The sequence below is a fragment of the Rhinatrema bivittatum genome, chromosome 8, assembly GCF_901001135.1.
Source record: "Rhinatrema bivittatum chromosome 8, aRhiBiv1.1, whole genome shotgun sequence".
NCBI classification, from domain to species: Eukaryota; Metazoa; Chordata; class Amphibia; order Gymnophiona; family Rhinatrematidae; genus Rhinatrema; species Rhinatrema bivittatum.
Window position 1 is genome coordinate 241,673,090 of NC_042622.1, and position 12,563 is coordinate 241,685,652.

The 12,563-nt window shown below is 44.1% G+C and overlaps 1 protein-coding gene across 3 annotated transcripts in view; it reads right to left on the minus strand.

The window, feature by feature from the left end:
* Positions 1-1,557: 1,557 nt before the first annotated feature.
* Positions 1,558-12,563, minus strand: part of PDE4C (phosphodiesterase 4C) — a 969,601-nt gene continuing 958,595 nt past the window's right edge. For all 3 annotated transcript variants that reach the window (XM_029614335.1, XM_029614336.1, XM_029614337.1), the window contains one exon: positions 1,558-6,181. In XM_029614335.1, the coding sequence (XP_029470195.1) occupies positions 5,558-6,181 (624 nt within the window). In that variant the 3' untranslated portion in view covers positions 1,558-5,557. The remainder of the gene's footprint in view (positions 6,182-12,563) is intronic.

Here is a 12,563-nt window from a genome sequence, read left to right on the forward strand (position 1 = left end):
ATAGGGAACATAACCCATCGTCTGGAATGATCCTGGTATGTACAGGGAATATATGCTTTCACAAAATCTGACCAAAGCTTCTGTACAAATAAATGGCAGTCTGGCATTGGCCAGGAAAGGCAAAACTGGTTCTTTGTTTGTTTGCTGACGGACGTCCTTCTGACTGCAATAATATTGGTGATGAAAGACTACTTTTTGGAGAGGTCATTACATTCTTACAACTATTTTTGCACTGGTGTTTTTGTGTGCCATTGTTTTCTGGGGTCGAAGACTGTGTCAAAGCAGTTTGGCACCATCTCTGCAAGGAGGGCTCTCAGCACTGGCATTTTTGGACTACAGTGTCTCTGTGCCATGGCTTGGTGCTGATTTCTCTGCACCATGATTTTTTTTGGCACCAATGTATTTTCACTGTGGCTTGTTAGCTTTGTAGTGTGTGCACTGTACTTATCCCTGAAGAGTCTTTACCTGGAGCCAACGGGCATTTTTTTTTTTTTTTTACAGTACCTTGATGACAGGAAGTCAGAACAGCGATTGTTCTATTTCTTTGAATTGGATGCCTCTGCCAACGGGGATCTTCCTCACTCTGACAAGCTCATAAGCTCGTATTTAAGTCTGAGGTCCCGGAATGCAATTGCCTGTGGGGACATTCTGCCACATGAGCCTCAAGTGGAACTGTCATGATGCAGTTGTAGGTAACAAGCACAGACTATGCAGGTCTTCTACAGCCATCTTTCATAGATTTGAAAGGGCTTTCACCTTTCTTGACTGAAGATGATTTTGACAGACATGTTTAAAATGTTTTTTCTGCTTTCTCCAATTTTCCCATTTTTATTTTTACCATTGAATATGCAATGATGAGAAAGAGAGAGAAGTTTAATCGATTGTAAAGCAGAAGAGTGAAAAGTGATGGTGAGGAGTATGGTGACAACAATGTAGGAACTCCCATGCATGCTCAGAAGGTATAACGAAAACCTTCTGAGCTAGAAGAGATGACCAACTAGGCGCCATTGGGTGACTTCCCTCATTTGTACTTATGCTTGTCCAGAGAAAAAGAACAGGAAATAGATCTACTTTATGGAATCGGCTGGTGGGCTCGATGGACCTTGGTCTGATTCAGCCTGGCATGTCTTATGTTGGGATAACTTTAAAAGGCCCATCATAAAGATGTACATGAGTTCTGAAGAGCACACAGATTCCTTCTTCAGATGTCATCTCTGGAGTCTCCAGAGCTCATGCTCTACCCCATCTTTATTACTGGTCCATTCAAAGGTATCACACAGACTCTAATTTACCTGCTCATGAAATCTGTGTTTTAGAAGGTTTCAGAAGATAAAACCATACAAATATATCCATAAAACCAGATTCTGAACTCCAGACTAAAATTTTTCTACTGAAGATACCTTTGTGTAAAGGAAGAATGCTTGAGCCCCTGATTGTCCAAAATATGCAGGCAGCCATGTAATAGTGATTTCCTTAAAAAATCCATATATTCATGTTTACATTTTTCTTTTAGGAATTCTGCAACATTATGAACAAATGCACCAGGAGAATCATTGCTCACATTAATCACCTTCCAAAAAGAGAGATTACCTTTTTATTAAAAAAAAAACAAAAAACAGAGAAACCCAAAAACAGAATAGTTTTTCCTTTCTTTTTTTGTGATATCATCAAGAAAGTGGGACACACCAATGACTAACAGGAACAATGACCATCTGAGCAGCGAGTCAGCCACTGCGGCAGTATCCGACTGGTGCTGCTGAAAGTGCAAAAGGGTGTAACGAGGCATGCCAAATGCCAGTCTCAGTAACAGCAGTTGCTAATAAAAATAAAAAAGACCATGAAAAACAAAATGAAAGTGGCATCCTGTGAAAGATATTATTGAAAAGTGAACTACAAAATCTTTAAAAAAAAAAAGTGAACCTGTATTCAGAATAAATTAAGTAGTGTAATTATGGGGTATCCATAATTATCATACAGTTTTGGATTAATTGTTATATCATCCATTCTGAAGGGATGCTCCCAGGCCACACAGCTAGCTCACAAAATGCTCTTATTCCCACTTTTTAAAAAATATTTGTTTTACACACACATGTACTATGGCTCTATATTGCAATGGCACTTTAGAAATGTATGATTATCCTACAGCTACACGGACTGTGCGTGATGAGGTTACCAGGTGGGACCAGATCTTCAGGGACAGGATGAGCCACTCTTGGTTTGGCCCCAGTGCATGTAGGGACTTGCAATCTTGCTTTGCCATTACAAGGACTGGAATCTCAAGTTGAAAGATACAGCCAGGGGCAAAAAAACAGGCCTCATCAGCCTGTCTGCAATGACCAGAGCCATCTGGTAACCCTGTTAAAGGTGAAATTCAAGGGGACTGAGGGATTATAAATGGCCAGGAAAGCTTGATTGAAGCATTAAAGGCAGAAGCAGGACCAGCTAGCTGGCAGCAACACAGGGCCCATGCTTCTGTCCATTGGAGCCAATGGGAAGTGGCACATCCTGGAGGTGATGCATTTGGGTACAGGGGCATGGCTGAAAGATTCAACCTCAGAGAAGGCTTCTCTTCCTGCTTGAATATCATGCAGTTACAAACTAGAAATACTGGTGGATTTTTTTTTTTAAATTTTAGGTTAGGCTGATTCATTCTTGGTTTTCTCCATTATGTACATAAACTTATAGAAATAAGAACTACAAGTACATGCATGTAGAGGGGTAAAACCAGGACTGGATAAAGCTGCCCTGAAAAATAAGAAAGCCAGTTGGTAAGCCTATGTTTAACAACAGTGTGCGTGTACAAAGTGAGGAAAAAAAAGGCCAAAAGCAGGCCTACTGAAAGGTTAGAGTTTAGATAGTGAATTATTTTGCCACAGGTGCAATTACATGGCTCTCACCAACCCTCAGCCAATCAGAATGCTCAGTTTCAGATATCTGTTCCATATGACAAATCCATAAGCAGCATTCTCCACTTAGTGACTTGCGCATAGAGAAATCACTGTACTTACAGGTTACACCTCACCACCATAAGTGGTGTGTGTGTATACATGGATACATAGCTTTATGTTAAAGAATTAACTTTTCCAATATTGTAGGAACTGGCTGAGCACAATCAACTTTACAGTACTGTGTCGTATAAGGAGGATATTTCAAAAGATCAAATTCAATTCACAGTACAATACACACCTGCCATCTACAGTGTGGCCACAAGATGTCACCAGTGCTTCACATATGACAGGCAGCAGAAATCTTTGTAATATTTAGAAAGGTAACAACAAAGTTCATGTGGCCTACACTGAGGTCATGAAGACACATTAATTAAATCCAGTATTAATTATTGCTAATCCAATCTGGCCCATTTTCCACACTGAGTTGAAAATGAGTCTTATAAACAAGCGAGAAGGGAAGGAAATAACTAGGTAAGTAATTTAGGGAGTGTTCCTTACAATACAGCTTCTTTCAATAACCTCAATTAAGGCATCTCCAAGCTGCCAGATTTTTCATCAGACTTGCTTACAGGAAGCCATCATGAACACCAGCTGAACATGCCACTGTCACCGGCACAGCCACCTCCTACTCGCTGGGCAAGAAAACAAGGGAAAAGAACGGATTGTCTTGTTGGAGCAAGGCAATCATGCAGAACCCTTATCAGTAAGAGGAACTGAATCAGTCAGAGTCTCACTGTAACAGGACAGTTTCAGAATAAAGCTGGGTGTGAACAGGTCTGCCTTACACAAAAGATATGAGGCATCTGTCCTGCTCATCTACAAAGTTAGCTTTGTGTGCTAATTGGAGCTTGGGCGGGGTGCTCATCCGATGTGCCCACAGGAGACACTAAAAGCAGTAACAAAACTCAGCATCAAGGAGGGGAACAAAATCCTCAAGATTTGCATCCTCGGATTTGCAAGGAAACAGTACGGACCTTATGCCATTTTCCCCAGAAGAGTATTTGTAGATAACTAAAGATTGTGCATTTTATGTTTCATTTTAAACTGGTTTCAAACTGGCTTTCAAATTCATTTGGTGAAGCAATTTAAAAAAAGGGTTATTCTGCAAGTCAAAACAAAATCCATCAGAAAACACTGCAAACACGTGTTCGTTTTGTTTGCACATAATGAGTCGTGCAGCAACACCAGCCATTATTCAGGGCTCCCCTACCCTGTGAAAAATCAAGATAGTCCCAAACCCACTGCTACATGTAAATCTGTGCTTGCCAGCACCCATGCAGGGTATTCAACATGCCCTGAGGTTTACACAAAAATGACTTTGTCAGTGTTTCATTCTTGGTTTTTGTTTTTGCAGGTACTTTACATATTTGGCAGTTGCAAATTTATGTAATGAACAACTGAACATCCTTAAAAAAGCCAAAACGGTTTACTCATACTTCAAGCACCCCAGGAGTGACTGTAACTGGCTGGGTACCACTGGCCATGTTCAAAAGTGCTATGTAAAAGGGAGGGGAGAACATGTGCTTATTGGGGATGGAGAGGTGGGGACTGGAAGAGGAGCAAGGAGCTTGTTTTGTAAAAGGCCAAGTTAATGTAACACTTTCAGGTTCTGGCCAGCCGACAGGAACATAGACCCCAGGCTTGGGTTATTGTAATGGTCTGCTAAGTTCTATAGTCTGACCTTCAGTGGTCTTCAGGGGAGGGTTTTCTGCCCATTTTATGGGTAGCCAGCTGATAATAAAGTGCCCTCCCCATCCCCCAAAAAGTGCATTAAAATAAAAATATATCTCTATATATTAACAGCAGGAATGACAGCAATATCAACCCCTCCCCCAACTAAGAACCCATCAGCAGAACCCAAAAGGGAGCTGCTACAGCTAATAGGACCCATTCCCTATCTCCCTCGGTCACAGGAAGACATTTTCTCACTAGTTCTTTTCTTCTTCAGGTCTCCTTATTCTCCAACCCTCCCTTCACATCCCCACTCCTAGATTTACATTCCCTGCAAATTATCATCTTTTTGGTTACATTTGGGAGGGAGGAGGAAAGTGGAAGGGAATTCCCCTGCCCCCCCCCCCCAATAAAAAACAAAATCAAACCAAAACAAACTCCAACAGAGTTTCAGACAAAAATATTTCTTTTATGCTGCCCATCTATTTCTTCCCCTTAAAAGCCCAAACACAAAATAAAAAAATCCTGTTATATTTAGAGTAGCAACTGTAGCAACACCCCTTTATAACAACCCTCGGCTATTAAAGAGTGCCCTGGTAAGTATTCTACAGAGCATACTGCTAATAAGCCCTTATTATAAAATCTGCTCATGCCAGAAGATTCTAATAAAGGGGGAAACCACTGTGTGGTTTGGTTTCTTTCAGTGAGATGCTAACTCTAACAGGATGGGTTGGGGTGGCAGCAGTCGATGACAGCAGATTCGAGCCCCCTCCAATAAGCTATGCTTTTATAAAATGGAACATTACGTGGCAAAGTTTGTGGGTTAAATACATAAATTCCGTCTCCTTTTCTCTTTAATCTTTTTTAAATATCCTAAAGCAAGCAGTCAAGTGTGCGGTTGAAAGAGAGAAATCCGTGGTGGCTGGTGCTGCCGGCTGTTACGTTTCCAGTGGTAGAAATGTGACGTTGCCCTCTTGGTCAAGGTAGTACTCTTTCTCTGCTCCACATTTTGCGTGGTCTAAGTCTCTCTCTATCCCCGGGGTATTCGTGTCTGCTTGGGACAGCGTCCGCTCCCTGGCATTCCTGTTCTCAGTGTTCAAAGCTTTGTTTTGCTTGGCCAAGTTATCTTTGTCTTTAGATGGACTGCCCTGGCATTCAACCCTGGGGCCTAATGATTTGTCTGTAACGTTCCTGTAGGCATCGATGGGCGAGAACTGATCTGGCCCTTCATCACTGCCCTGAGCATCGGCTGTCTCCGAGTCATCTGTGGCAAGGGTCTTGGAGTCACTCCCATTGTCCTCCTCTGTGGGGCTTGCCGTCTCCTGCTCTGCCTCTGACTCCCCTTCCTCCTCCAGGGTCAGTTCAAATTGGAATTTCTCAGGCCCAGAACCCCTGTCTTTCTCGGTCTCCTCCTCTGGCTGTAGGGAAGGGCTGTGTGGGAGCATGCTCTGGTACCACTCACGGTTGTCCTCCAGAGTGTCCAGGATCTCCTGGGCATCCGGGTGCACCAGGTCAGCCCAGGTCTCCCACAGAGGATGCACAATGTAATCGATGAAGCCCACCTGGAAGAAGAGGGACATGTGAATTATCGCTCTGCTGGAGGAAGCATGGTTAGAGAGTAATAAACATATGCAGGGAAATACCAGGCATTCTACCTCAGTAGAAAACATGGACTTTCAGGAATATTTTTGTCATTTAATCCACAGGAAAGCTTCCTGACAATGATAGAAAATGGTAAAACGAATCCATTTTTACCAATCTTTCCCCCTTTCAAAAATGCTACAGAATTTCTAAATGTCTTGGACTGTGCAGGATATTTATGGAAAATATGGGGAAAATTAATGCTTTACTTTTCATTCATCCTTAACCACAGTGCTTAAGATAGCTAGTGAAGTTTGTCATATGTGACTTGATAAAGTTTCTTTACGCTCTGCTACAGGAACCCTCTTCTTAATCCTTTCTGTTCTGCTCTCATCAGGGAGCCCCCGTATTCAGTTTCCAAGGTTTATCCATGTTGTTTTTCTCCTTGTAGAGGTAGCAACCCCATGACTTTATCTATGTCCCCTTTATGCTCACAGAAACATATCTGCAGGTCTGAACAGCTGCAGCCTCTGTAGTAAGAAAGCAAAGTTGCTTACCTGTAATAGGTGTTCTCCATGGGCAGCAGAACAAACAGCCACACAAATAGATTCTGTCATCTGACAGTGCTGAGTTGATTTGTTTCTCTGTCATAGCTCAGAAAATTCAAGTTTTGCTTTCTGAGCATGTGCGGTCTTTTCCACGCTAGTGGACCCGTGCACTTATCTCCTCAGGCTCTTTCCAAGCTTTGCAAACTTCCTGGAGTGGAGGGTGGGATTGTGTGGCTATTTGTTTTGATGTCCATGGAGAATACCTGTTACAGGTAAGCAACTTTGCTTTCTCCCTGGACAAGCATACCAAACAGATGGGACTCCCTAGCCTAGGGCTGCTTGAACTAGTCCTGCATTTGAATGGTTACTAAGCAACCCATTTTGAGCATTGCAGGAAGTTTGTGTTAACTATTTTGATAAAGTCATTTAGACAAGCGGTACTCAAGAATATTTTCAGACAGTAATGTTTTGCAAAAGTGTGCATGGCTGACCTCATGGCAGCTCTATCTATTTCTTGGAGTGATGCGGAATTGTGATGTGCCATTCAAGTGCCCATTGCTTGTATCTGATGCGCTTTTATTGAAGTAGGCACTTTCATGATTGTGCTTGCATAACAATATGCAATGCATTCTGTTAACCATTTTGATAAAATCTGCTTATTAACTACTGTTTCCTTTTTGGATGCATCATAGGATATGAACAGCTGGGTGATTCTCTTGTTTTAAATAGAATTCAGATACGGTTTTGGGAAGAAACCTGGACTGAATATTTGCATATAGGATACATAGGTAACTAAGGCCTGAGTTCACCTATTCTCCTGGCTGATGCGTTTGCTATCAGAAATAAGAGTTTTCCACGTTAAGAATTTCAGCTGTGCCAACATGATATTCAGTTCCCACTGTGATGGCAATTGTTTGAGTGGTGGTTTAAGGTTATATAGTTCTTTTATAAACCTTGACACTAATGGGTGTTGAGAAATTGGTTTTCCTTCTACTATGTTGTGATAAGTCGCTATCACACTGATGGAATTAGTTTTTAAACCAGAGTCTACAAGGTGAAGTAAGTACTGGAGGCACCTTAGGAGTGGAACATACAAAAATATTTTATTTCTGATTCTCACACCAGACTGTGATCTCTTCCATTTGAAATTGTAGGAGTTTCTAGTGGTCCTTTTTTAGAAAAAGGCCTGTTCAAACTACACATGTAGTGCTCTCTCAAACTCCATCAGATGGGTAGTGAGCTGCATTGCTGTCCTGAGTTGCTTCACTACAGAGAACAACTCGCAGGAGGCTGGTCCTTAAGATAAATCTGATTGAAAAACAGTTTAAGTGCTATATCATAACCATGAAATAGACATAAAAATTCTCTTCAATTAAAAAATTGGGTCAAGGCTTGTCCATAACCATCCATCCAATATCCATGTGTTGCGTCCGGTCGCAGACGGCTGCAACCTCTCATGCTCACCTTTTTTTCCTGCTCCAGCCATCCTCGGAAGAATGGCAGTCTCCACCTGCAACCACCGGCATCCCTGGGCGGCGTGGGCACTGCCGACCGCCATCTTGAAACTGGCATTACCTAGGGTGCGCGTGCACGTGCGTCAGGGCCTCCTAAGTACATGTCATGGCGGGAACCTCGGGGGCGTCCCCTCCGCATGACGTCATCCCGTTGGTGTATTTAAGCCACTCGGCCCTCTCCTTCTACGAGTTAGCAAGGAGTTTCATCATTGCTTAATTCCACACTTTGCTGGGACTTGTTCCTGTTTCTGGATGCTCTAGGAACACACTTCTCGGGGGCCTTTCTGCATCCTGGCTATCCATTCCTCGGAGGGCCTTCCTGCCTGGAGAATTTACTACTCACTTCTTGGACTCTGCCTATTACTTTGCTGTGAGTACATCTCTTCACGCTTCTACATCCTACGTGCTGGGGAATCCCTACTGTGTACCCCATACCTCGGGCAACTACCATTCTCTCTTCAGCCCACTCTGCGCTGCAGAGTGCACCTTCACCATCCAGCAGTTCCTCCAGAAGCCTGCTTGCCTCTACCAACTACGGCACAGAATCCTTGGCATACCCCGCTCCGTGGGTCACTACCGGATCTGCACTGCAAGTTACTCTACACCACAAGTGGAACTCTCTGGCGTACCCCACTCTGCGGGTTCTGACTGTGGGATTTCCATCTTGTCTCTGAACTGTGTTTTACATCCCCGCTCTGCAGGTTCTGCCTTTCTCTCCTGCCTCAATAAAGTCATCTTTACAGCTGTGTCTGACACTGCTGAAGACCACGTCTATCGGGGTGAGTCCCCACAGGGCTCCTCCCTGTGGGTGGAGTGATCACTCACTTTGATCCATGGTTCACAACCTTACCAATTCATAACAGATTGCTAACTCCATGGACCCGGCACAGGTCTCAGCCCTCCAGGCCATCCCTGGCCTGGCCCAACATCTATCTGAACAACAGAGGACTTTAGAGACTTTGGCTAATGCTTTTGCTCAGTTGAGTTCTCGACTGAATTCTACCTTGATGCCTCATAAGAACATTTCTTCTCATCAGGTGGTGCCTGCACGGACCTCCATGCCCTTGTCAGCCCCCACTTGCTTTTCAGGAGATCCCCTGATGTGTAGGGGGCTTTCTAAACTAGTGCTACATGCACTTCTCACCACAACCTACATACTTCCCTACCATGGTAGCCAAGACCACATACATTCTCTGTCTTGTAGATGACAAAGCCCTGGCCTGGGCTTCACCTCTTTGGGAGTGTAATGATCCTATCCTCAGCGACTTAAATGGCTTTCTTTCTCTTTTTCGGTCAGTATTCGATGACCCAGCTCGCAAGACTGTCGCAGGATCAGCTCTTTTACATCTGTAACAAGGTGCTAATTACCTCTCGGACTATTCTATTGAATTAAAGATATTATCTTCAGAGCTTCACTGGGGCTTGGGTTGCCTGCGGGCCATCTTCCTAGAAGGTCTTAATTCCCGCATTAAGGACGAATTGGCAGCATGTGAGCTTCCTGACACCTTGGACTCGCTCATTGACCTTGCTGGGCGAATTGATCGCTGCCTGCGGGAACACTCACAGGAAGTAAAGAGTTCTAAGAAACCTGTTTCAGGGGTTCCATGCTCATATCCAGTGCCGGTAACTCAGACCACGTTGGTACCCAGCTCTGAGGAGGAAGAACCCATGCAATTAGGCCGCAGCCGCTTAACACCCAAGGAGAGGCGTTACTGAAAGAGACTAGGTCTCTGTATGTTCTGCAGACAACCTGGCCATGCTGTTCATTCCTGTCCCATTTGTCCGGGAAACTTGCAGACCTAGGATCCGCCGGAGGACTCTTCCTAGGTCTAACTTTTCCATCTCCTCCACTGACCTTACCAGTTTCAATTATCTCTGGAAGGCTAGAATTTCAAACCCTTGCACTGGTGGACTCCGGGGCTGGGGGTAATTTCATTCTCAGAAGACTCGTAGAGCACCTAGGAATTCCCACAGTTTGAACTCCCATGCCGCTGTTGTTATTTTCAATACATGGCGAACCCCTACCAGGAGAGGTCTCTTGTACCACTCAGCCAATTTGCCTGCGTACTGGCTCTCTTCACTCTGAGACCATTTCCTTCTTAGTCCTGGATAAAGCAATCCATTCCTGTAGTGCTCGGAATACCATGGTTGCAGGCGCACTCACCCTAGTTCGACTGGAGTACCCTAGAACTGTCACAATGGGGTGCAGCATGCCATGAAAAATGCATGAAGAAGGTAACCCCCATACCTTGCATGACAACCACCACTTCTCTTCCGGGTCTACCTCCATAATACTTGTCATTTCAGGACGTGTTTTCTAAGAAGGCAGCAGATGTATTACCACCACATAGATCGTTCGATTGTGCCATTAACTTGAAACTGAATTCTGAGCCCCCCAGAGGAAGTGTACACCCACTTTCTCTATCCGAGACTGAAGCTATGTCGGCCTATATTCAGGAAAATTTACAAAAAGGATTCATTCGGCCTTCCAAATCACCGGCAGGTGCCGGATTCTTTTTTGTGGGTAAGAAGGATGGATCCCTTCGCCCATGTATAGACTACTGGGGATTAAATGACAGATACCCCTTGCCATTGATCTTGAATGGCATTGAACTTTTCGATAGGCTCCAAGGAACCAAGATATTTACAAAACTGGACCTCAGAAGGGCATACAATCTGGTTCGCATACGTCAGGGAGAGAGTGGAAAACGGCCTTTAATGCCCGTGATGGCCATTCTGAGTATTTGGTTATGCCCTTTGGCCTTTATAACGCCCCAGCCATATTCCAAAATATGATGAATGAGATACTTCAGGACATGCTACACCAATGTGTAGTAATGTATTTAGACAACATACTGGTTTTCTCCCAAAGCCTGCAGAGCCATCAAGTGGACATTGCTAAAGTGCTGCAGAGACTACGTGATAATCAGCTCTATGCCAAATTGGAAAAATGCTCTTTTCATCAAGAGTCTGTTCCTTTATTGGGCTATGTAGTATCCAGTAGGGGGTTCCAAATGGATCCACAAAAGACCAAAAGCATCCAGGACTGGCCTCAACCCACTGGTCTCAAAGCTCTCCTTCGCTTTCTCGGATTTACCAACTATTACCGAACATTTATCCATCACTACTCTACCCTGACTGCACCTCTTACTGCCATGACGCGAAAAGGAGCCAATCCTTCCAACTGGTCCTCAGAAGCTGTTAATGCGTTTCAAGAACTTAAAAAGGCATTCCTCAAAGAGCCGTGTCTTCGCCACCCGGACCCTCAACAACCATTTATTGTCAAGGTGGTTGCCTCTGACATTGGTGTTGGGGCCGTCGTCAGCCAGCACAGTGACAACCACACACTCCATCCTTGTTCTTTTTTCTCTCGGCGCTTTTCACCAGCTGAGCGAAACTATGGGATAGGAGACAAGGAGCTACTTGCCATCAAGATGGCATTTGAGGAATGGTGCCCATGGCTCGAAGGAGCTCAACATCAGATAACGGTCTTCACTGACCATAAAAATTTGGAATATCTGTGGCATGTGCAACGATTGAACCACAGACAGGCCCAATGGTCCTTATTTTTTTAATCGGTTTGACTTCCTGCTGAAGTATCGCCCTGCTTACAAAAACACCCATGCAGATGCACTCTCAACGTTCCTTCTCTTCAGAGGATGTTCCAGATGTACCACGCTATATTATCGTTCCTGCAAAGGTGATTCTAGCTGCTACACACACAGTTCCACCTGGGAAGACGGTGGTTCCTCAGAACCTTAGAAAGGAGATCCTCAAATGGAACCACAATTCACTGCTTGCTGGCCACCCTGGGCAAGCTCGTACATTGAATACCCCTGCAGAGGTATTACTGGTGGCCTTCTATGAAGGAGGACGTACGGGCCTACGTAACGGAAAATGTCATAATGTCATAATGCCTCTGTATCGCTCCATGGTGAGACCGCACCTTGAATACTGTGTACAATTCTGGTCGCCGCATCTCAAAAAAGATATAATTGCGATGGAGAAGGTACAGAGAAGGGCTACCAAAATGATAAGGGGAATGGAACAACTCCCCTATGAGGAAAGACTAAAGAGGTTAGGACTTTTTAGCTTGGAGAAGAGACTGAGGGGGGATATGATAGAGGTGTTTAAAATCATGAGAGGTCTAGAACGGGTAGATGTGAATCGGTTATTTACTCTTTCGGATAGTAGAAAGACTAGGGGACACTCCATGAAGTTAGCATGGGGCACATTTAAAACTAATCGGAGAAAGTTCTTTTTTACTCAATGCACAATTAAACTCTGGAATTTGTTGCCAG